Below are 26,870 nucleotides of genomic sequence, written 5' to 3'. Positions count from 1 at the left end.
ATCGCGCCACAGCTATTCAATGAGGGAAAAGACAAAGACGACACGGATGTGAAGAAGAGGAAGACGAAGGCAAAAAGGTTTGAAATACGATTACTATTTATTACTATTTACAGGCTCAAATAAACCAAGGAGAAGGAAAGATAATAAAATAATATACAGAAGACTTTAGAGACACAGTGAAAATTACTAGCTTATCTATGCAGTCTTAATTAATTACCCAGGGACAAAACAAACAGAACAAACTCACGTACACCAAAAGGATGGAAAGGCAGGACTGGCGGGAGGTGGATGGCTGGAGGGAGAGGAAGATCCGGAGCTGGCTGGAGCTTGATCCCGCACGGGACGTCGGGCTGGACCTCGACGGCCGCCGATGCCACCGATCCTGTCGTGTGCGCGGGGTAACGGGTCGGAGCTGCTTGGTGGAGCCAAGCCAACGCTGCTGGTGGGGGGTCTGGCGTGACGGGTTCTCTCTCCCTCTCTCACTAACTCCAGGACTCTCTCTCTCTCTTGCTTAGTCCAATCACTCCTCACCACCGACAACTCAACGCAACCACTGACCACCACTGACGACCAACCCCCGCTCTGACCAAAACCACACAACTCAGCTCCTCGCAACTTCTTGCGCGCGCGCCTTTATAGTGCCTCCGGCGATTAAGCCGCCGGCTTTGAGGACACGCCCATCAGTGTGCTCACCTCGGCCCTGGTTGGTCGCGCGACCCTCTGGCTCCGCCCTTGATGACGACGGGCGGGCACGCCTTTCTTCCCCGACCCGAGCACATGTTCAATGGTGGTTTTTGGGGCGAAAACAACCCACAGCTGTAACAAACTGGCAAACTGCCCAGTGCAGTTGGCAATGGAGACTTGGAGGGGATGTAGCTGGAAATTGAGGCTTGGCAATGGAAGTTTTGGGAGTGGGAATGGGGAATGAAAGGATTCTATCTCATTTCACTTGGTGCAATGGAGTGTCATTTTAATGGAAGACAATGCCTTACCCTAAAACACATAATAAAGATATAAGCTACTGAACAAGGGTATTATAGTGTCCTTCAATGTATGCTTTATGGAATTAACTACCGGAACGCCCTTTGACCTTTATACAACAGACTGGAGCAAGGAGGGCTCAGAATAAAGCAATAATTCATAACAATTTACAATACAATACAATACAATCAAAAAAATACAATCCTCATATCCGCAACAATATATATATATATATACATGCACACACACACACACACACACACACACACACACACACACACACACACACACACACACACACAAATATACACACACAAAATACACACATTTACCGTTTCTCGGACTACCGTGAGAATCTCATTCCGAATTCCTCTGGAGTCAAGAACGTCCCTCATAACTCGAAGGTCACGCCTCCATAACAAAATTTCTGTATTGTTGCGCCTTACACAGTCACCTTATGATACGACAACCAGCCCTCCCTGTCGGCACAATTGCCACAACAAAATAATGCGCAAAAAAATTCACCATTTTAACTCTTATTTTAACAAATGCAAATACAATGATGCAGTCCACGTTTAGTTTCATTCTGTTTGTTTATACTCTAAGATAGTGGGCAGCAAATGTGGTGACGTCACATGCACATTCTCTCTCTATTGAAGGTAGAGTTATAAAAACAACATCTCTGTTTGTTATGTAGATACAAGTCATTCATGACGGGTTTCTCCCTTACCTGCTCATTTAGGATCAGGGTGTCTCTAGCTTTTTAGAAGGGGGGTTCGAATTCTAGACTGAGGCTGCACAACAGGTTGAAGCTATAATATTGCCAACAAGATGGTGGATATAATCGCATAATGGAGAGCAGACTATGCATGGAGCATAATGTGTAAGTCTTGCTCGCAGAATTTACCGGTATTAGGATGTATTTTCCTGTTTATCACTGTTAAAGTTCTCAAATGTTATTTTATATTTTCATAACACAAAGCTTTTTCTGAAAATTTATTTATAATGAGTAAAAAGGGAATTTTATTGATCAGGCTTGGAATATGCACATAAGTCCTTAAAGAGCCGCATGCGGCTCCGGAGCCGCACGTTGTTGACCTACGGCATAGGCCCAAGAGCAATGGTTCGCAAACTTTTTTGTCCACTAACCAAAATTTGAAATCATGAAGAAAGAAGTAGAGAGTTATAGGTAAAAATGTAATTACTTCTGCCACCGAAGGTGGACAGAGGTTATGTTTTCACCCCTCTATGTTTGGCTGTCTATCTGTTTGTCTGTCTGTGAGCCGGATGACTCAAAGAGTTCTGGACGGATTTAGCCGAAAATTGGCAGACATGTTGGGTGTGTGACAATGACTATGTCGTGAAAAAAGAGCCAAAGACGAGGAAAATAAGAAGAAAGACAGACAGGTGTACGAGGGCATGCAAATGGATGGGGCAAGCAATGACAAAAAAAGAATCAAGATGGAAATTGGGGTATGGTAATGGAGAGTAGGGGACCGATCATGGTCAGACAATGGACGCCTTCCCTCAAAGTAAAAAAAAAAATTCTACATCCATTTTGTTTCCTCCATTAAACAGATTCCACCGGCCTGTGTCTTCTGAACCCTTAAAAGTAATGAACTTAATTATACAAGTTCGCAGCACCATGAAAACCACTCACATGAGGCTTAGTTACAACCAGAAATAAAGACCATTCGTTTTGCAAATTTGGTGGAATTTCGACCTCCCTCCAACGCCTTCCCTCCCCTCCCAGAGTCTCTATTTATGTACACATCAGTTTGAACCCAACCTTTTCTTCCATTTGAGGGTCACATTTGAAATTTTCTCCTCACATTTTGAGACCACTGCCAAAGCAGCCCAAAACCCCATAAAGTGCAAACATGAAGTATGCCAGGCTCTTTTAATATGCATTTTATTATGCCTCTGCTTCCTAAGGCGCTGGAGGCATTATGCTTTCATCCATGCGTATGGCACATTTTGTCCATCCGTGCGTGATGATTTTGTTACCATGATAACTTGTCAACCTCTGGAGGGATTTTTTTTTTTACCAAACTTGGTGCAAGGTTGTATTTTTTTTTTTTTTTGTGTACAAGATCGAGGCTCGTGTAAGAGCTAATATTAATCACAAAAAGACAAAATGACACGTACAACATATGATAAAGGCAGCGGGAGACAAGATGGGGAGAGAGAGGGAAGCAGTACAAGTACAACATTTGAGAGCAGGGACATCGGAAGATCTGTGGGAGGCAGAGGGCTTGGGGGCGGGGCACGGGAAAGGGTTGGGGGAGGGGGGTGGGAGAGGTGTAAAACAAATGGACACTGCTAGGACTTCCAGGAAAGAAGTCGGAATTTCAAAAAAGTGGATCTGGGGTGAATTAACGGGGGTAGAAAAGATCAAGGTTTTGGATGAGGGAAGATAAGAGATGGTGGTGAACAGCTGTTTTAAAGACCTGGAGGGAGGAGTGGGATTGAAGAGAGTGAGGGAGTTTGTTCCAGAGGTGGGAGAAAAGAGGAATGAAACAGTGAAGGTGAGCAGAGAGTCTTGATTTCGGCAGTTTAACCATAAGAGGGTTGCTGGCAGATCTTGTGCGACCTGTAGGAATATTTGGGGGACAGAGCACAGACAGAGCTGGGGGAACAAGGCCGGAGAGGAGTCGGTAGAAGACAGAATGCTCTGGTGATTATTTTGTCTTTCTCTTACTCTTCCTTTGCGTGCAAATGTTACTCTGTACTGTGCATGTATGAGAAGTGTTGTACCGTGTGCCGGATGTGAAAGGTGCAAGTCAGGGAAAATGTGGAAGGGAATTTGACAGGTCTTGAGGATAAATTGTGTTTCTAACGGCGAGGGACCCGTTCGCATTTACGGGGTTTGAAGGGGATTGGCGATGGCGACTTGGAGATCAAAGAGTGCAAGATTTGAATGGAATGGAGTGGGGGTGGGGAGCTAGAGGTTCTTTTGAGAGGAGCACACAAAATAGGGGTTTGGAGGGAGGTGGGATTGGAAATTGATGGATGGATTAATTGGAGTGAAGGATGGATGGAGATCGGAAAGTTGGGAAAGTAGATGGAAGCTCCATGGAGGTTGGGGGATTCCATAAAGGGGGAAAGCCAAGCTAAGCCCACACAACGCATTTCCCCTAATCCCCTATATAAAGGGAAGGGCCCTATGTATGCACACATACTAATGAAATAACTAACTCTGGATTCCCTATATGTTGAATGCGACTTCCCGGGGTTTGTTTCCATAACCGTAACAGTATCTTGATGCCAAGATGTACACCACACCAATATCTATAGAGTCTTATTGCAATATACGGAATATACTTTTTTCACCAAATAATGTGCAAAACCTACCCACCCGGATGGTGGGTACACTGAAAGCGTGAACATAATTGCATATTGGGTAACTGAATTGGTTCAACTAAAATCTTTTTACCTACTTTCAAATTGATTTAAGTGTTTTGACGTGTCAACGGTTTCCATGACAACAATTTCACTCCATTATAATTAAATGGGACTTTTGTGAATTTATAATTACCATACCTCAATATTTTTTCATTATGTCGAATTGGAACCTAAGCATCCTTTTGTACATATGTGTATTATACAGGTATGTTTGTAAAATTTGGTCAAAATTAGTCAAAGGTCAAGGTCAAGGTCATCCAAATCATGTAAAATACCTATTAGGCTGCAGTTAGAAAATGTGTCAACCAAATTTGTTGTGCATAACAATCAATTCTGTAAAACACTGTCTTGATGGATAAAATTTTCGAAATTGCCAAATTGCTGTTTCTGTGGCAACCAATTTTATTTTTATTTTGCAAGTATATTGCTATGTACCTATTTCTTAATTGTTTATTTACTTTTTGAACAAAGTTTTAGATTTTTTTTTTTTTTTTTTTTTGTATACTGAATCGAGGCTCGTGAAAGAGCTAATAATGCAAATGCAGACTTTGATGTGGTTCTACAATACAGGTGTGACTCTTCATTGTTTTGTGTATTTTCTTAGGAAATTTTTTACCTACTTAATGAGTTTGAGATGTTGATGTAAACAAATGAGTTTCAGCTCGATGGGTATCTCAAACTCTTAACTGCATTTTCACAGCAGCAAAGGCAGAGTCATGGACCTCATCAGCAAGCAGGAAAGTGTTTATGAAGGTAAGTGTGCATGCTTTTGTTTCTAAAACCAACTGATCAAAAAAAAGAGATCCATGTACAACAAGTGCCATCGCATATTGCACCTATAAAATGGCGGATTTCATGCCTCCGCAGCCAAAGGGCACAGGCAGGCATTGTGTTTTTGTGTTGTTCTTGTGTCCTCATGTCCGTTATCGATTTTTGTTTCCATGATAACTTGTGAACCACTGTTGATATTTCAACCAAATTTTGCAAAAGCAATGACTGCAATACAAAGATGAACTAGAATTTTTTTGGGGTTCAACAGGGCAAAGGCAACAGGGCAAAGAACAGGTCGTGTTCCCCATTGAAAATCATTTTGCGGACCATAACTCGAGTTAAAAGCATATGATGTCTCTCGTCTACTTATTTCTCTTCTTTCTCCCACACTCTCTCATGATACATTTAATTTTTCATTTCACCTTTAATTAAGATCAAATGTAACAGTGGATTGACATCTCATGTGGGCGGAGGAATATCCATTGATATATTTGCGTCAAATTATATTTTCTAGTTTTTATGTGTCTGCTGTGGGGGGGCATTATGTTTTCGGGTTGCCTGTCCATGCGTGAAGATTTTTTATCGCTTGTGAATCGCTGAAGGGATTATTATTTAACCAACGTTGATGCATAGATGTATTCTGATGCAAAGATGAACAGATTAGATTCGGGGTCAAAGGCCAAAGGTCATGTGACCTTTATATTAATGTAGCAGATTTTCGTTGTCACAATAACCTGTGAACCACAAGAGATTTTGACCACACTTGGTACACCTATGTACTATGATATAAAGATGAACTGATAAGTTTTTTGGGGTCAAAGGTCATGTGACCTTTCGTTAGCAGATTTCCGCTATTGCGATAACTTGTGAACGACTTAAGGGATTTTGACCAAACATAACATAACAATCAAACTGTAATGTTGTACAAAGATGAACTGATTCCATTTCAGATTCACAGGTCAATGGTCGGTTCAATGGTGAATATTTTTGTATGATATATTAAGTATATAGACTGTGATACAAACATTGACTGATTATATTTTGGGTTCAAAGGTCAAAGGGCATGTGACCTTTGATTGAAAATAATTTTGGTACCACATTAACTTGTGAACCATTGAAGGGATTTCAACCAAATTTGGCACAAGTATGGACTGTAATAGAAAGATTAACTCATTCAATTTTCAGTTCAATAGGTCAAAGGCCATGTTTCCTTTGAAAATCGTTTTTGCATACCACAGCCTGGATTAGTAGAATCTTTGGATGTTGTGTCTCTTCTACTTATCTGTCTTTTTTTCTCTCATGCTCTCTCAGGTGACCTTTATTTTTTTTATGTGACCTTTAATTTAGATCAAATGTAACAGTGAGTTGACATTTAACATGGGCCGATGCATATCCATTAACGCATTCCAATCAAATTCTACTTTATATTTTATTTCCCCAGCCCTCTCTCTGTCTTTCTTTTGTTTGGGTTTTTTCATTCACTCAATAATCCTCTGACATTGTAGTATGCGCACAACCAACATATAATACCGAATAGGAGATTCAAAACTGAGGGTGAAGCAATGAAACAGACCAGAATCCGTTTAAAGACTGACCCATTGTTATGTGTTTTGTTGGAGGACAGTAGGCTTTAGGAATGCAATAAATACCTCGGTGAGCATTTCAAGATAATTGTCATCCACTTTGTATAAATCCTCAGTTGCCTAATTACAACTCTGTTTGTCAGTAAAATCTGGAGTCTTATTTTATTTTTTTTATTTTTTTTATGCACTCATGTGACCTTGTGCACATGACATATTTTGATTGGTAGTATCATGTCGTATCGGATCTACGAAATCATTTTTGTAGAAAGCTTTCACAAGCATGAGTAATGATATATATATATATATATATATATATATATATAAATAAATAAAATCTATTGCAACTTTGTTTACCCAATCTGTCACACCTGCGGTGTCCAAATATCTGTCACAGATGATTGGGATCTCTTGGATATCTGTGAAGATGTTCAGCTAACTGGTCAAGAAGACTTTGATTTGTTAGCTGGGCCTTTAGGCTTGAGCGAGAAGAGACTGGTTCCTCCACCTGTGCAATTCCCCGACAGTGACCCCTTGGGGGCGTCTGTGGCCATGGTCACCGCAACGAGCAGCATGGAGGAGACACTAATGCAGATTGGTGAGTTTGTCATTGTAATGTTGTTTCATAGCTTGTCATCCTGTAACCACATGCATATGACTGCTAATACAGTCTCGAGCAAAACAGCACACAGAAAAAAGGCCTTCATTAATCTGTAACCTTGCTTTTGTTTGTTTATTTGGTGAAGTTTCCTTTACAAGATAGTAATAAACACATATTGCTGTCAAAATGCCCAGTTAAGTGTGCCTTAGCCAGCTGCCCCTTAATTGGATGCCTGTGTTGAGAATTTGTCCGAGGGACATGTCCATGTTTAAGGCATTAAAGAAGGATAATGGCGCAGATGGGGATAATGTCCTTATACGGTGCTTGTAATAAAAAAAAATCAATTCACTGTGACAGGGCATCCCATAAGATTACACAGAAGGATTTGTTCAAATTTGAGTATTATTGGTATTGTTCCATCGATGCGTAATGGAGCGTATTTGTACTGGGACACAATTTGAGCAAAACTGTGAAACGGGCTAACTTGTCAAAAATAATAGACGGTTATCCCTGTTTTTCCTGAACAGACTCTGCACTTTTTCATTTTTCTAGCAAGGAAAGATTCATTTTCATGAATGAGATGACTTTGTATATTTGGCACAGTAAATTAAAATATTAGATATTTTTTGAGATACACTCTGGCAAATATTTGATTTCCTCTAACATCATTATGGAGCATATAATTTTCATGAGCAACTTCAATGTAAGAGATCACTCCCTTCACCCATATTTCTCCCCCTTCCCTCCAACATTCTGAAAACTTACACAGGAATAATCGGGTCTGGGGAGAAATCTTCGTCCAACCGCATGGCGCTTGGAGAGCAGGCGGCCTCGATCCATGATCCGCATGACCGCATCTTGGCGCTGAAGCGTGTTTCAGCAGCTGCTCTCATTTTGCTCTCACGTACCATGCTCATGCGAGTGCTATCACTGCTTTCTGTCAGGTGTGCATTGTACATCCCTCACACGCCCTAATTTTCATGTTTAGTGTACATTCACTGCTTTTGTTTCATAATTTTGCACTCATTTGTATGTATTTAGCTGTTTCACATATAATAATGCTTACTAATGAAGGAAAGGCAAAGAAGCAGGAAGTTCTTTATTTTAATTTTTTACAGGATTTAAGTGTCATGGTGGAGTTGCTGCCACACATACAGTTCGCACATACAGTTCGCACACACAGATGGACATACAGACGAAAGCACAATAAACAACACAGGACTGTTAGACGCAGATAAACATGGCCACTGAGCTTGGGAAAAGTGTGGTCACTTCCAGGGGCACTCTCGGTACCTGTGACACCACAACAATGGCATCACCTTTACCGAAGGAGGAACTGCGTGCTTCCCATGGATGCTAACCAATGGGCATTGTCCGTGCTGTTATTCTTTTAAATGCTAAGTGTCAAACAAGGAAGCAGCACACACAATGTTTCAAGTCTTTGGTATGACTCAGCCTGGGTTTGAACTACTGACCTCCCACACTCAGAGGGGATGCTGTAACCATTACACCACAACGTCTGGTAGACGGCGAGTCTGGTTTGGAGTAGTTGGAGTGTTCTTTCTCATGGTGAACAGGCCTGTTGCCTTTTTGAAAGTTTATAATTTCTACCCCAAGTCACAGACATAAGATGTAAAGCAACCCCAGGATTTCTCCATATTTGAAAGCTTTATATTGTGGTTCATCTTGCGTGATGATTTGGAACGTTACATAACATATTTTAAAGTCGTTGTGGAGATGATGTGTAAGACCTTTATGCTTTCTCACTTTTATACACTGTTCATTAAATAGTTACTTATTGAAATCTATAATGAAGAAACCATATTTTATTATGACTTTTCGAATCATATTCTCCAGGCAATGTTTTCCTTTATTTTTGAGAACCTGTCATATCTAGTGATTGAACATAATAAATTCAATATTTCCCAAGCGCAATGGTTCTGACTGTTAGAGCATCCCTTTCGAGTCTGCGAGGTCAGTGGTTCGACCTCCGGCGGAGTCATACCAAAAACTAAAAACAGTACGTGCTGCTTCCTTGCTTGGTGCTCAGAATTTTAAAGATTAGAGGGCGGGGAAAAAAACATTGAGTGACAACCACTGTGCAGACATGATGGGCTTAATGGCCTCTTCCTGCGGTGAAGTTCCTTCTCAGAATCGAATGAAACTCATGTTGTATCCATAATAATAGAAGGCAGTGTGTGTGTGTGTGTGTGTGTGTGTGTGTGTGTGTGTGTGTGTGTGTGTGTGTGTGTGTGTGTGTGTGTGTGTGTGTGTGTGTGTGTGTGTGTGTGTGTGTGTGTGTGTGTGTGTGTGTGTGTGTGTGTGTGTGTGTGTGTGTGTGTGTGTGTGTCCCCATGTCTGTCTCCATAACTCCAAAACAATGAAAGCCTGCAGCCCCAAACTTTGCATGCATACTTCTCGACCTCCGATAGATTGCAAGAATGAAAACTGGGTGTTTGTGGGTTTTTAGACACCCTTTTTGAAGACGATTAACAAAGTGCTTGTGACCAAAAAATAAAATAGAAAACCTTACCAAAATGGCGATCCACCATCTTGGTCAGCCCACTGTCACACTGCTGGGTTCTTAGCCACCATTTTGTTTCGGCCTATTGAAACGTGCCTTGGCTTGGAAACACTATCTGCTCTCACAGACTAATTAAAACATATAATCAAAATCTGGTTTTGGATTTGATGATTAGATCCCAGACACTTCATATCGAAATCTGGAGTAAAATCTGACAGAACATAACACATTAGTCATTCTTATTACTATGTGTAAATCCTTTACTCAGTTCTCAGCATGGCTGCCCTTCCTCTTTCTCCATATTGCCAAAGCATTAAACTTAACTTTTCCTACTGTTTTGAACAATTATATTGAGTGAAGAAAATATTAAGGAATGTGCCAAAGTGTAACTTTACTGAGTAAAATGAAAATAATTAACCAGCGGGAATTTAGTACAATGAAAATAATTAACCAGCAGGATTGACGGCAAGGCTTCTGCAGTCAAGCCTGCATACTCCGCGGGGAAATCTCCGAGTAAGGAAGGCAAGACATATCAAATTCAAGATAGAATTAAAAGAGCGTGCCCCTTTTCCTGCTTTGCCTGTAGTCTATTGAATTTATTTCCTTCCTTTAAAAAGTAGAAAGTACACCTATGGATGGACGAAGGCTTCTTTAATGGTAAACCTTTGATCCTTTGCCTTGGGGGTTTCATTTTGATGCACTTTATGTGTGCTTATGCTTTACCTCAGCGGTACTTCAAACAGGCCGCGGTGCCTCAATCCACTTAAAGCGGTCGTGTGTGTGTGTGTGTGTGTGTGTGTGTGTGTGTGTGTGTGTGTGTGTGTGTGTACGCACGCACGTGCATGCGCTTATAGTGGGATTTACTGCTGGCCTACCCCATTTGCTCCCGGCCCCAGATCCTGACCAGCCCAAAACAAATTGAGTGAATAAAATGTTTTTATGCAGTTTCTCTTTTAACAAACAAAAATAGCTGGCTGGACACGGTCTAAACTTGGCAATCTGTTCTGTTCTTACTAAAATAGCGTGGTATGAAGGAGCGATCAAGGAAAACTGTGGAGGGAATTGTGCAACTGAGTGGTGTGATCTTCCGTGGGTGTTAACAGCATAAAGAAGGCCTTGAGTTGTTCCGAGTGTGTGAATGGTGTAAGGAGAGCCGTGAGTTGTTCTGTATGAGTGAACGGTGTAAGGAGGGCTGGGAGTTGTTCTGTGTGAGTGAACAGTGTAAGGAGGGCTGTTCTGTGTTCCTAGTGTGTGAACGGTGTAAAAAAGGCCGTGAGATGTTTTGAGTGTGTGAACGGTGCAAGGAGAGCCGTGAGATGTTCTGTGTGAGTGAGTGCTGTAAGTTGGGCCATGTCTTGTTCTGTGAGATGTTGTCCATGTTGTAAGTGAGTGTGTGTCATGTAAGTAGGGCCAGTGTGAGTTAACAGTGTTAGGAGGGCTGTGAGATTTTCTTTGTTCATAAATGGTGTAAGGAGGGCCGTGAATTGCATGTGAGTGAATGGTGCAAGGAAGGCCATGCGTTGCGTGTGACAATGGGCATCCCAGATTCTGCTGAGAACCTTCGAGCTTATACTGGCAGGCTAAGGGATATAAAAACACTGAGGGCAAAGGCTCTCGTTCTCTCTCCGCCCGCTGCTCTCTGCCCACCTGCAACTCTCTCTCCACAAGCTGCTCTCTGCCTGCCTTCCTGCCTGTCTGCATGGTCTCTCTGCGTGTGCATTGGTGAATGATCTGAGCTTGAGGGGTGGCGCTCGCTTTGGCGATTCGGAGCTGGAAGCCTTGTGGTGGACGGAGCGAGCTAACCATTAGGGCCAAACCAAGTTATGCTCACATATTCCTTTTAGACTCTCAGACAGTAGGCTATTGAGTACCAGTTCACTGGTAATTCCCTGTGTGTCGCAAGAGGCGACTAACAGGGTTGGCGACAGGAAGGGCACCCAGCCGTAAAACATTGCTTCAAAAATGGGAACACTGTGCCCGAAAAAGGCCAACCCCTGCTCTGCGGTCAAATGGCCTCTGAAGGTGGTTCAGACAGTAGGCTATCCTCTCACACTTTACTATTCTTTTATTTTTATCGTTTTTAAACGCAGACGCACTTTCGCATTTTCTCTTGCATCATCCTCATTGCACGCATCCTACCTGCACCTCCACACTCAACCCACCATAGTCACCTCAGTATTGGTCCCATCTTTACCCCCTCCTTTAGCGTTGGGTCGCCAAAGCACGACTGCTTTCACTGGGTAAGTGAGAGGCCATGATCCTCACACTGTCTCTATCTTTTGTTCTTTTCTCCCTCCGTGAACGTCTCCCGGGCGCCCTGTGCAGTGTAATAGTGATAGATAAGGCATAGGTTAAGGTTTTGCTCTCGTACATTTTCTTTCCTGCTTATAAATATCGCTGCACCCTTTATTGTAGCGACCATTTGTACATTTTTATTTACACTCCCCCATTGGTCCCCCTTGCATGCCCGGGGACGTCCTCTTCCCGTCCTGCGAACGTTAAAGCCCTTGAGTCCCTCCCCTCCCCTCATTTTGCATGATCCTACCTGTGCCTTGTAAAATCATTTAAAATAAATCCCTTGTTGACGGTCCTTTCCAATAGGGAGATTATCATTCCCTGCCTAAATGGCTCGTTAGACTGGCTTGCACCAAGTGGTTGCTCGGCTGCCCTCATTAAAATATCTAATTAAGATACGATTGGTGCATAGCCGAGGGAGCGGATCCCGGCCCGAAGGTCACGTGACATTCAGTTAAATGGTATTAGACGACGGACACGAAAGTATGTGAATAACTGGTTGGCATCTGCGGTTGATTAGCAACCTGCTGTGGCACAAAGTTATTCGTGTGTGGTAGCCTCAGCCCCGGTAAGTTTGGGGGGTGGGGGGGAGGCCAAGGCTACCCTCTCTTAGTAGACCCGAAACCCGGGGCCGCAACAATACATATAACTCCTTCAACTCTAAATCTAAATAAGCCAGAGAGACTAAATATCCTTCACTCAACCTCACACAACCTGTGCTCTGGTGGTGGCACTCCTGTTGAAAGCGGCCCAAAAATATTCTTTGCTCAGCCCTGTGGCAAGGCTTAATCCGGCGTGTGCGTGTATGTGTGTGTGTGTGTGTGTGCGTGTGCGCATGCTTGTGCGTGTGCTTGTGTGCACGCTTGTGTGCACGCTTGTGTGCTCACATGCATGTGTGTTTAGTCATTAAGCATGACATAGCATTGTCTTTGCTAACCTCCCCCCTCCTTTCTCTCTTTTTTTCTCCCTCTCCCCTTTCTGTCGCACCCCCACCACCCCTCTCTGTCTTTCCCCCGCCCCTCTCTGTCTCTCCCCCCTTGCCCACCACTTTCCTCTCTCTTGCCCTCCGCTGACCGCTTCCTGCCGCTTTTCCACCTCTCTTCATATTCTCGACACGAAGCGACCCGGCAACGTCGTGTACCTTTGCTAGTATTATAATATTGTTACTGACACGACTTAGATGTTGCTTGACCGAGCGGAATGGCCGCCGTGTTCGCACAAGTTACCCGATTACACTCGAACGTTGGCCGAATCGCGCTATGCTAAATCAATGAAGGAAAGGACACAACGGCTGGGTTAAATGACACGACACCAGGGGTACAGTTCTCAAGACCTCCGGAGGAGGATATAATATTGGTTATGCAGAACGTTTAGATTACACGGCACAGAGGTACAGCACAGCAAGATGGGCACTTAGACACGGTCTTATCTTAGCCCCGACAGACCACAGACAAACGGGACAAGACTGACTCACACAGGGATTGATGGCAAGGAAGGGCAGGCAGTCGATAGCTCAAGGTGCACCTTGGCTCAGGGGCAGAATCGACCCGGTCCGGTCTAGAGATGCGGGTAGGTATCGTCGCGCTGGAGGTGGCGTCCGTTTCTCTTCAAGCTCAGGCGCATCTGACGTCACCTCCGTCTTCCTGCGCATGCCCAGCGGGGAGTGACACGCCCTCGGCTCGTTAGCTCCGCCCCAGATGGAATCGGTCCGCCGCTTCTTATTGGGTGCGGGGGGTTACCGGGCTCCGCCCTTGACGAGGAGCTGACAGTGAGCCCCTGCGTGGTAACCCCGTCGGAGCACATGGTCAATGGCGGCTAACCAAGCCGGTGTGAGGACGCACACTCCCCGCGCCGCCGCCGCGCTGCCGCCGCTGTTGTTGTTGTTGTTGGTGTTGTTGTTCCATGAGGAAGAGATGCGGGGAGGTATTGGAAGGTCCTAAACTTACTAATGGTGCCATACAATCACATTCTGGTGCAACGAAGAGTCAGAATTAATGGAAACAAGTCCTTAACTGACATAGACTAAGAATAACTAGCAAGATGTCCTATAGTTGTCTACGTGAGATGCAGTGAACCTGGGCACGACATTTAATGGGGGAAAAAGGGGAAGGTCGGGGCTACAGAGTGTTGTTTACAGACAATGGGACTAGGGAATGGGGGATTGGGGAGTATTGGGGAAATAGGGGAATATTTACAAGCGGATATGGATGGAGGCCAAATCCCATATCCGCAACATTGCACCCTTCTCTACCTCGGGGCGTCCCGACCCGATAAATTTTTACCTACTTTAGTGTGGCACTCAGATGTAGTTCCCTCTACTATTAACTCAACCCTGAGTGCCACAGTTTTACAGATGTTCACAAATGAGTAAATATGTCCCCCTGCGACGTTGCACCCTTCTCCTCACAGAAACACACCCACAGGATAACCGAATCGCGGAAAGAATCCTCAAACTAAACATACAGCCGGTAGGGAGCATTATTTACACAAGACTACACTGATATTTACACTACGATCCAGGACCTGTTTTTGGAGGAACACATGCAGATGTTATGCATAGAGAGAGCACGCATGCCAGCATCGATACACCAACCCACGAGTGCTCTGTGGCCCTACGGCCTTTAATAATGTGCAGAGCACCCCATCCAAGCACCAAAAGCACCACCCCATCATGTACAGTCAGCACCATCCGGTGCACCAATCAAGTGTTCAACGTCACCGGTGGTGTCGCAGCCGGCCGATGTTCTGCCGCTGGTCTTGCCTTCCTGAAGTGCTTGGCCTTCTAGCTTCCTTAGAAAATAAAGAAAGGCGCCAACCGCGTCCATTTCTGTATTGTGGCCGTCAGGGGGCCAACTAAAGGTGGTTCACCTGTATGGCATAGGTGCCACGTTGACCTATAGGTCCATCAACGGGTGGTGCTTGCCCGCAAGAGAACTGCGGTCCATGGTGGGCGGCCACAAAAACTGCGGTCCATATGGTGTATCGATCCAGGCAGCAAGCAGCGAAAGTGCAGGCCCACAACTGCGGAGCCAGCACCTCTCTCTCCTCTCTCTCTGCCCCAAAGCCAGATCCTCGGAGGTGGGAGACAAAAGAAGAAGACAAGTGAGTAAGGTGGTAAGGGCGCAAAAGTGCACGCAATATAAGGTAATGCACACTGGGGGCACATGGGAACCAGGTGAGACAGGTACGTTCCTACCGTACGCCCCCCCCCCCCCCACCAGGTAACCTACATTGCCCCTCCCTTACCCCTTACTGTATCCACAAAACACAACACTACCCATAAACATCTACTTTACAAATCAACAAACGTCCCTACTGTCTTCCCCGTTCCTCCCATAAACCAAATTCGTCTTCTCTCCCTCCTAACCAATCAAATTTGCCATTTCCAACTCTCATCAAAATTTGCCATCTCCAACTCAACATCAAAATTTGCCATCACCAATTCATCATCAGTCCCTCCTAGGGAGGGAGAGATGGAATCACCCCAATGTCTCATCCACGTCGTGATGCGTCTCACAAATCCAACAGCAATTCTCATTTCCTGCAACACAAAACATGGGAACACAGGTGTGGAGTCATCATCATCACCACAGGTAAGTGGCTGCGTATGGTGCGACAGGTTCATCAATCCTAACTATTTCCTAAATGACTTTAACAACTTTTCATTACCCGGGGTCTTTCTCCTGCCAAACCATTGGCCCTCTTACACTATGGGTTCTAAAAACCAATTCCCATTGACCAAACTGTGGTGCTTTACAATTTGGGGTCTCACTCCCCCGATTCATCTCCCGGTGCCCTCGCACAATTTCTGGGCTGTGACGTGTAGCTCTCCCAGCAGGTCTACCCACCTGCACACCTCCACCACTGCAGTTGCCTCCGAGCTTACCTGCTCCTTACCCTAACCTAACTACCTGGGGAAGGCCCTCTGGCGCTCTCCCCACTCGGTGCCCTCTCTGGCACTGGGCTACCCGGGTCCGTCCTCCGGATCCTCGGGCCCCACTGACACTAACGGCTCCCAGAGCCCACCTGCGGCCTCACCTGGCCGACATCCTCACAGTGGTGGAGTGCCCAACCAACTACACACACTAACAGGCTACACGCCCAGCCATTTCCACAACACTAATGCACCCATCCACAATACCATTCTGCAACCGCACCACAAATGCCAATATCCAACCACAATTTACCTATACCTTCTAACTATTCTTTAAACTACCCTCCCCGGGTACTCGTGAAAAGGGGTCCACTCTTCCCCCATCCACACCTTCGCACCATGCACACCACTCCGTACCACTTACTCCAACTCTCTCCACACCACTCATTCTCACTCCACGTATTCCACACACCTGCACTTGCACACCTGTGCTCTCACACCTGGTGCCACCTGCACCCTTCTCTCCCCAAGCGCATTCGCGCTGATCCACAACACTCATTACTCATACACTGCTCCACACACCTGTCCAGCTCTCACACAGCATCATCTCATCTAACTACTCCCCTCTGAAACTTGCGCTTCCCAGTCGTCCCTTTAAACTATTGCGCTCCCTCGTCATTATCATCCATACTAATCTACCTGCGTCCCCACTACAGGTATCAGTCACTATCTAAACCTTAACGTTACCTAATGTCATCTTCGCTAGATCCCTAACAATATCCTAACCCACCCGGGCTAGTTTTCACTGCCATCAACCCCATAAACTATAGCGCATTTGCCCCACATGGGAAGGGTGGCAGGGATGCCACCCTTACCCACCGGGCCCATCGCTCACTACCAATTTTGCACATCAAATTTCAACAAATCAAAAATTTGCCAATCACTACCCATCATCTGCCAATCATTACTGCCAATCCTTTGCCAATCATCAAATTTTGTTTTTCTCTAATTTTGGGTCCAAAACACTAACCTCATCACACAGTCTACTCACTAATGCCTCTCGGTGCGCCAATTCCTGTCCAAAGCCCGGCTTCGTAAAGCCGAGCAATGAATGCGGGTTGTTTGGTGCCAGCGGCTGGATACGTCCCGCATTCGGTGCAGGGAAGGAGGTTTACCCGGGCCGAGATCCCACGCACCATCTCGGCACGGAGCCATCCCATGGCCCGATCTCGACCTGCCGGAATGCCTCAACAAAAAGTGGTCGCCATGACGACCCTTCCTATCGGGCTGCCCGCTCCGCCTAGTGGAGCACGGACGCGGCCGTTCAAAGCGAGGCCCAGCGTGGATCGCGTACGGCGGTCCTTTCGAACCCGCCGTGGCTCGGATCCCCACTGGTCCTCGCGGCACACGAAGCCCGGCACGCACCGAGGGCCCGATTCGGCTAAAAGTCGCTCTAACCTCTAACCCGGTTACCTTCGATGCCTCACCTGCATGCTTACACCCCGCAGCCCGTTCCTTGCTCACACATCCAGCCGTTTCCATGCTCCTCGTCGTACCTTCTCTAACACACCCAGGTACACTCATTCCACTCCCAGCCTTGGTCACACACCTGACCACCGAACACCTTGGCACACATTCGCCGCTCGCACACCTCACCAACACACCTCTTCGCGCCCCCTCCTCGGTCACCTCCTCTGTGACAATCACAGGTGTGCTCTCACTCGCACACCCAACCACGTGCCTCACTACCAATTCCAGCGTGCATTCCCACTCACGCTCTACCATTCCAGGTGTGCATCCTTCCATTCCAGGTGTACATCCTCGCTCACCTGTCACAACCAACTCACGCTCCTTGTCACTCTCACTACTCTCACCACCACTCTTGACAACGCACTCACCCTTACTCTTGACAGCGCACTCTTTCCTCATGCACCTGTCTGTTACACACCTTTCTCGCGCACACTCTCCCGTCACACCCTCTGTAACACTTACCACACCGCGCTTCCATGTGCTCCCTCGCACACGCGCTACGACCGACTCACTCTCGCCAGCACCCTCACTCCTTGGCACGCACTTTTTCCTCACACCCCAGAGTCGGACTTTCTCGCACACCTCCTTTTTCGCACACCAGACCTGTCGCACACTTCACCAACGGCCTCTCACGAACACCCGGGTCCATCTCGACCCCCAAGCTCATTAAATCACCTGGCGCATCATACGCACGACCATATTGGTCACCACTTACACCGGGTCCTCTTCCTCTTCGCTTCTCCTCCATCACCTGCGAATCCCTCATCCGGTTAATGAGCACATCATCACGATCCAAACACAGACTTTGGACCAATTCTTTTATTTCCTCTTTTATCTCTTTCTTATCCCCTCTCCGTCGCTTCTTAATTTCGCTCACCCCTTCTTCCACTTCTTCTAATTTCTGCTTCACCTCTTTTATTTCCCGGTACGTCTCCTCAAGCTCGTCCTCTAAGGCTACCTTGACCGTTTCCATGTGCGTCCTCACCTGCCGGTCCTTCGTCTCCATTACCTCTGTCACCTCGTCCAACCTCGTTGTCAGTCCCTCACGTACCATCTGACATTCCCTCTTCGTCGCTACCAAGTCATTTTTTAGGTCATTTTGTGTCGCTTTTAACCCTCCTATTACCGCAGTGTTCCTTTGTACCTGCTCCACTAACTCAGTCTGTCCCACCGTCAGCTGTTCCACCTCCTGCGTCAGGTCCTCTATGCCCCCTTGTAACTTTACAGTCCCCTTTCTCACCTCCTTCTCCATGTGCTCCTTACAGTGCCTCACCTCCTCGCGCACTCCTCCGACCTCCTCACTCACACCTCTTCTGATCTCCTCTCCCATCACTTGCATCTCCTGCCCAGATGCCACCCTCATCTGCTCCATTTCCTCCCTGTGAGCATCCAGTTTGGTTTCTACCCCCATTCTGACCCCCTCTATCTGCTGCCCCATTTGGTTAACTTCCCTTTCCGCTTGGTTCCTCATGTCCCTCAATTTGCCTTCCATACTGTTTTCTAACCCCTCTAACCCCTTTTGCATCCCTTCCATTTGATTCTCTTGAGCGGCCATTCTGTTTTCTACCCCCATTAACCCCTCCTGTATTTCCCCTAATCTATTGTCTAATCCCTCAAATTTGTTTCCTAATCCCTCTATTCTACTCCCTAACCCTCCGATCTGGGCCCCCATGTCCTCCCTCAATTTCTCGCTATTGGACCCCATCCTTTGTTCTAACCGTTGGCTATTGGCCCCCATGTCGCCCCCCAATTCGTCCCTCATTGCCCCCATTTGCTCACTCTGAGCCTCCATCCGGTTCCCCATTACCCCCAATTGCTCACTCTGCAGTTTGAGGGACGCCTGCATTTGCGCCATAAATTGCTCCATGAGGGCCTGCATTTGGGCCATCCCTCCCACTTGTGCAGCGGGTGCGGCCGCCGTAGCCATGTGCGAGGCGCCATTTTGCGCGCCCGCAACCTCGTGCGCAAGGACGCCATTTTGCGACCCTGCTACCCTCACTGCTTCGCTCTCCTCATGTCCCTCAATTTGGTCCTGGATCGACCCTGCCTCACTCTCCTCTACCGGAACCCAGCCGTCTTGATCTGCCATAGCGCGACTTTCAAAATTCGGGTTTTTATTTTTTTTGTAAAACACAATCAAATTTCGCCGTTATAATTTCGAGCGCGTCAAACGCGCTCCGGGACCGATCCCACTTCCCGACACCAATTGTTACTGACACGACTTAGATGTTGCTTGACCGAGCGGAATGGCCGCCGTGTTCGCACAAGTTACCCGATTACACTCGAACGTTGGCCGAATCGCGCTATGCTAAATCAATGAAGGAAAGGACACAACGGCTGGGTTAAATGACACGACACCAGGGGTACAGTTCTCAAGACCTCCGGAGGAGGATATAATATTGGTTATGCAGAACGTTTAGATTACACGGCACAGAGGTACAGCACAGCAAGATGGGCACTTAGACACGGTCTTATCTTAGCCCCGACAGACCACAGACAAACGGGACAAGACTGACTCACACAGGGATTGATGGCAAGGAAGGGCAGGCAGTCGATAGCTCAAGGTGCACCTTGGCTCAGGGGCAGAATCGACCCGGTCCGGTCTAGAGATGCGGGTAGGTATCGTCGCGCTGGAGGTGGCGTCCGTTTCTCTTCAAGCTCAGGCGCATCTGACGTCACCTCCGTCTTCCTGCGCATGCCCAGCGGGGAGTGACACGCCCTCGGCTCGTTAGCTCCGCCCCAGATGGAATCGGTCCGCCGCTTCTTATTGGGTGCGGGGGGTTACCGGGCTCCGCCCTTGACGAGGAGCTGACAGTGAGCCCCTGCGTGGTAACCCCGTCGGAGCACATGGTCAATGGCGGCTAACCAAGCCGGTGTGAGGACGCACACTCCCCGCGCCGCCGCCGCGCCGCCGCCGCTGTTGTTGTTGTTGGTGTTGTTGTTCCATGAGGAAGAGATGCGGGGAGGTATTGGAAGGTCCTAAACTTACTAATGGTGCCATACAATCACATTCTGGTGCAACGAAGAGTCAGAATTAATGGAAACGAGTCCTTAACTGACATAGACTAAGAATAACTAGCAAGATGTCCTATAGTTGTCTACGTGAGATGCGGTGAACCTGGGCACGACATTTAATGGGGGAAAAAGGGGAAGGTCGGGGCTACAGAGTGTTGTTTACAGACAATGGGACTAGGGAATGGGGGATTGGGGATAGTTGGGGAGTATTGGGGAAATAGGGGAATATTTACAAGCGACCCGGCAACGTCGTGTACCTTTGCTAGTATTATAATATGTTAAGCATTTTTTTGTCGTTTTTTTTTTTTTGCAGACACTCGTAACTTGTTCATTACTCGTAACTTGTTCATTACTCGTAATTTGTTCATTGTTGTAAGGGTAGGTGTTCACTTAAAGGATTTACCCTTCAAACCTCTTCTCTTCAAACCTCTTCCGCTGCATATTAACTTTCACTTATTGTTTCACATTTTGAGAACACCTGTGTCATTTTTAATGAATTTTTATGTGATGCAAACTGTTGTATGACTGCCATTATGTATTATTATGTCAGTTGTATTCAATATTTTGTTTCTTGAGCTTTAAAACTGCCAGTGTTTACCAGATATTGTTAATGTATGAAGTTAACAATGAAAATGAACATTTGTTTCATTGTCGAATACTGTCGTAAATCATTTCCCGGTGCAGGCAGGCACACTATTTTGAAATGACTTGTCCATTCCCAAAAACTGTATGCACATTTCATATGTATATATAGCAAAATATTTGACCCACCCTTTGTTTGATGCAATTTGCTATAAGACCCTTAAACTATTCTGATTTTTTTTTTTTTAAACATCATAAGTACATTTTTAGAATCAAACATTTAAAACATAAAAACACATGAAAAGCCACGTTAACAGTTTGAAAAACCGAGCTTTGAGTTTGTGGATTATGGCTTGTGACTTTTAAATGGCTTATTCTGTTATTCATCAACACATTTAAGGTGAAGTGTTAAGTATACTTGATTTCAATGAAACAGATAACGAAGTGAAATACTCCAGCAGGAAGGTGAAAATACGAAGTGAAAGGTTAAAATAGTTCAGTATGAAACACTAAGTTTGCTCTCAATCCCGCATTGCTTATTGGACACTGAATTATAAAGGACACTGCATGTTTTTCATCGAAATGTATTCACTAGCACACCCACTCACTACGGGAGTAGCCGGGGGAGCCACGTTGTTATCCTTATTGTTATTGTCAATTATTGTTCCTATTACTTATGTTAAATCAGGTCATTGAAAGGATCAGACGTGCATCACCATTCTAAATTCCCTAAATAAAATTTACTTCTGTGAGGGTGTTGGGGGTGGGGAAGGATCAATATCACAAGTCACGAACCCCCTTGTGGATGGGGCATATTGTTTTGTAATAACATTAATATTATGCTATTAGCAATAGTGTTGTTATTACATTTGTTTTTGGAAGCGGCCTTGGAAAAACGCCATGGAAGCGGCAGGAAGGGTCATGTTATTAACCCTAGAGAAAATAATGTTTATATAATTAATATCCAATTTATATAATGAATATATCATGAATAACAATGAATAGAGACTACAGTAGATCTACGATCAGGTGCGATCGTCGACGTGGTAAGCATAGATTGCCTCACTGATGTCGGGATTCCTCCAAATTTCTTTCAGTTTAGTGTTCAACAGCATTAGCGACTGTTTAAAAAGGTAATCATACGTTTTGTGGTTTATAATATTTTTACTTCTAGTAGGGGCTGTTGCTCCCACAAAAACCGCACGATAAGCTATTTATACACGTTAACACGGTGTTCGTTCAAGGAGGAAACACCCCTTGGGGAGGTGGATGTTATTAGTATCAATATATATATATTGTTACGGACCGCGGATAAGATGTTGGTTTGCCGAGCGGATGGCACCGCGGCCCTAACAGTTACCCCGACTAACCCGATTCCTGAACGTTGGCTGAATCGCGCCACAGATATTCAATGGGGAAAAGACTAAAGCGAAGGATGTGAAGAAGAAGAAAGACAACGGGTAAGGAATACAAATATAATTTATTTACTATTTACAAGACCAAAAAAACCAAGGAGAAGGAAGGATAATAAAATAATTCACAGAAGAGGCAAGGCGACACAGCGAAACTTAGCTTAACTATACAGGCTTAATTAATACCCAGGGACAGAACAAACAAAGACAGACTCACGCGGGGAATGATGATAGGAATGGCAGGAGGTGGATGGCTGGAGGGAGAGGAAGGTCCACTGGAACTGGGTCACGGTCGGGCCGGGAGCGGCAGCTCCGTTCCTCCGCGGCCACGGTCGGCACCGCCGTCAACGCCCAAGCTGCGGTCGTGCGAGCTGCCGCGGGACGAGCTCCGCCGGTCGAGTTAAAGCTGCCTGGTGGAGCCAACGCTGCTTGGTGGAGTTTAAAGCTGCTGGTACTGCTCGTGGTACTCCTCTTGCTTGCTCTCAGGACTCTCTCTCAATGCTTGCTCTCAGAACTCCTTCTCTCAATGCTTGCTCTCAGCACTCCTTCTCCCTCCTCTCTGCTCTGCGCTGCTTGTGTACTGCCAACTCTCTGACGCACCTCTCTTTGCACGTCTCTCGCTTGGTCCAACCACGCACTCGGCTCTTGCGCGCGCGCTTTTATAGCGCCTCAGGCGATCAAGCCGCCGGCCTTCAGGACACGCCCCTCGGTGAGCTCGCTTCGGCCCTGATTGGTGGGCACAGGCCCTCTGACTCCACCCTTGATGACGATGGGCGGGCACGCCCTTCTTCCCCGAGCTGAGCACATGCTTAATGGCGGCAATTGTAGTTGGCAATGCGAATGGCAATTGACGAAAAGGGAATGTGAACCGAATCTACTCTTATTTCACCTGGTGCAATGGAGTGTCATCTTAATGGAAGACAAGGCCTTACCCTAATACACATAATAAGGAAATAAACTACTGAACAGGGATATTATGGTGTCCTTCATGTATGCTTTATGGAACTAACTACGGGAACGCCCTTTGACCTTTATACAACACTGGAGTAAGGAGGGCGATATTTTACAACAATTTACACAACAACAACAAAAAAAACAAACCATTCTCATATCCACAACAATATATTTTTTGTATACAGAGTCGAGGCTCGTGAAAGAGCTAACATTTATCAACCAAACAAATCAAACAAACAAGCAAACATAGTATATAAAAAGGGGAGCGGTCGACAAGATGGGGAGAGAAGGGGAGGAAGCACACAAACACAACATTTGAGAGCAGGAACATCGGGAGATGTGTGGGAGGGAGAAGGCCTGGGGGGAGGCAGGATAGGTATAAAATGCAAGGACACCAAGGACTTCCAGGAAAGAAGACAAAAGTCACCTCAAAAAAACTTTTTAAAATCACAAAAGTTTTGTGATAACATTAACATTATGCTATTATCATTAACATTGTTATTACTTTTGTAATTAGAAGCGGCTTTAGAAAAACGCCACGATAAAGCTATCTTAAAACGGATATACACCTCAACATGCAACCTCCTTGGTGGGAACTTGTGGAGGAGGGGAGGGGGTGTAGCCTTGTGGGCCCCATGATAATCATCATGGTTCCCTTTTTGAGGCAATGTTTTTATGGCCGGATGCTCTGCCTGATGCCAACCCTTTAGTCGCCTATTACGACACACGGGGATACTGTGTACCTATTCTAAACCGGGACACACACCGGCATGACTATAATACAAAGATTGACTGATTCTATTTTGTGTTCATAGGCCAAAGGACATGTGACCTTTGATTGAAAATAATTTTGGTACCACATTAACTTGTGAACCATCAAAGGGATTTCAACCAAATTTGGCACAAGTATGGACTGGACTGTAAAAGAAAGATGAACTGATTCAATTTTCGGTTCAATATTTCAAAAGTCATGTTCCCTTTGAAATTTATTTTCAAACCATAATTCGAGTTAGAAGCATCTGATGTTTTCTCTCTTCTACCAATCTCTCTTTTCTCTTTCATGCTCTTTCTCATGTGACCTTTTCATGTGACCTTTAATTGAGATCAAAAGCAATAGTTGGTTGACATCTAACATGGGAGGAAGCATATCCATCGATGCATACTGTGGAATTATATTTTCTACAGTTAGTTTTATTTTATTCCTCTTTGAGAATGAGATTAAATTAGCATTCCGTTTCATTCACTTCTGAGTCTGCCAATGAAACACTATGCAAAGACAAGTAATTGTACCCTTGGACAACTTGTCCATCACTCATCTCCTCTTCTTGCCTCATACTTTTCCTGTTTCAATTTTTTTTTATCAGTGGCTCAGCGTGCAGCCTTGCAGCAGGCCTCGAGGCTTTGGGCCTAACGGACATCCGCACACTCGTGAAACTCATGTGCTTGGCAGCAGCTGGACGCATGGGACTCACGATGAGTGGGAATAACTTTCCTGAACCCCTTGATGGTGGAAGTGTTTTGAGCACGAGACTCCGTAAGCCCATCTCCTGCCTCGCTTATCTCAGCTCAGCCATTGGCTGCTTGGCCTCAAACAGCCATACTGCTGCCAAAATGCTCATCCAGCTTTGCACTCAGGTACGATTCTCTGACACTTGCACAGGATTTTTTATTTTAGCTCGAGTACTGCTTTTGAACACTGTCCTGCTGAACTGTCCGTGCAATTTGTCACACATTTATCCCTAGCCTTGCAATAATGCTGAGATTAAAATGGAATTGTTCTTTTTTTTCTCTCTTTTCCCTTTCTTCTGTGGTCATTACCATCCCTTTGGCCTTCACTGATTTTGCACAAGGTGCTGACTCTGTGACAGCAAAGAGGGCCATATGCTTCGAGCAAATTGGAACACGGCTTCCTCCGTACCATCTCTTGTCTCTGTGCATGGCTAATAAGCTAGGGGGTAATTGCAGTTTCCCTTCTCTGCTACAAACCCAATGGAGGTGCTAATGACATGCCATTCTAAGTGTGAAAGGCAACTTATCTGTTTCTCATACTTTCGGAGGCAGAAATAAACATTATTCAACAACAACAACAACATGCATTTTAAGGCCATTTTCCCTGCAAGAGCGGGGGTTAGCCTTGCGGTCCCCATGACGATCTTCTCCATTTTGCCCTATTTTCTGCATCTCTCCTTGTTAAATAGACTTGTTAAACTTAAACATCTTAAACAGTTAAATCTTAAACATCTATTTAAACATTATTAAACATTAAACAGTAATAAACAATAAGTAATAAACAATATTAATAAACATTAAAATAATAATAATAAATATAAAATAATAATTTAATATAAATATAATAAAATATAATAATAATATAATATAATATAATAATATATAATAATATAATATAATAATAATATAATATAATAATAATATAAATATAATAAAATAATAATAAAGTAATAAAATAATAATAAACAATAATCTATATATATAAAACAGTTTGTGTGTGTGTGTGTGTGTGTGTGTGTGTGTGTGTGTGTGTGTGTGTGTGCGTGCGTGCGTGCGTGTGTGTGTGTGTGTAATGTTACCGATAGACTCCTAAACGGAGAGGCTCACGTGCTTGATATTTGGCATAGACATGGCCATTGAGCCTGGGAAGAACATGGCCGACCTAAAAAAAATTATTTCATAATATTTTTTTGCCATATTTTTACCTCAGTGCATTTCAGCGAGGAATATTATACACAGAATCTGAGCCGGTGGCAGAGCAGCGCGCTGATTCGCTCAGAGCGATCACGTGATGTTCCAACCTTGCTGCCATAATCTCACAGTTACGCCTTCGCACGTAATTCAGAGCGAAAAGCGATTGCGTTTTTTCACATTTCAGCGAGGAACATTGCCATTCACACCACATAGGTTTTTTTTTCTTTCATCTTTAGATCCATATTTTTTGCCATAACGTAGCGCATTATGGCTCGCTCGAGCTCGAGTTAGCCAATCACCTGGGAGCATGAGGCCACGTTGGCCACGCCCACGACACGACGCAGAGTTGCAATCTTGACGAAGACTGACTGTGATAAAGGCAATAGCACCGAAGAAAAGAAATTTGTCACGTTCAACCTCCCGAGCAAGGAAAATCGCTGAACGGAGACTCCATGAAACCGATGAAGATACTTTTCACCATCGATAAGCCAATCAAGAACGTGTCTCTAGATTCAGACAGCAAGAGACAGAAGATGAGAGAACGGCACGTCTAAACGCCAATCAACAACGTCTGGCGAGGGCCAGACAGCGAGAGACAGAAGATGAGACAAACTGTATTTCAAACAGTATTTCAAACAAACTG

The 26,870-nt window shown here is 45.2% G+C and overlaps 1 protein-coding gene across 1 annotated transcript in view; it reads left to right on the top strand.

Moving 5' to 3' along the window:
- Positions 1 to 26,870, top strand: part of LOC137422161 (putative E3 ubiquitin-protein ligase HERC1) — a 443,323-nt gene that overhangs the window by 264,379 nt on the left and 152,074 nt on the right. Inside the window, 4 exon segments of the mRNA XM_078772274.1 lie at positions 5,087 to 5,139; positions 7,135 to 7,335; positions 8,108 to 8,282; positions 24,889 to 25,159. Coding sequence (XP_078628400.1) covers positions 5,087 to 5,139; positions 7,135 to 7,335; positions 8,108 to 8,282; positions 24,889 to 25,159 — 700 coding nt within the window.

Source organism: Myxine glutinosa, chromosome 2 (assembly GCF_964187855.1).
Source record: "Myxine glutinosa chromosome 2, kmMyxGlut1.1, whole genome shotgun sequence".
Taxonomy (NCBI): domain Eukaryota; kingdom Metazoa; phylum Chordata; class Myxini; order Myxiniformes; family Myxinidae; genus Myxine; species Myxine glutinosa.
The sequence above is the reverse complement of the archived record's forward strand: the minus strand, read 5'-3'. Positions and strand labels throughout refer to the sequence as shown.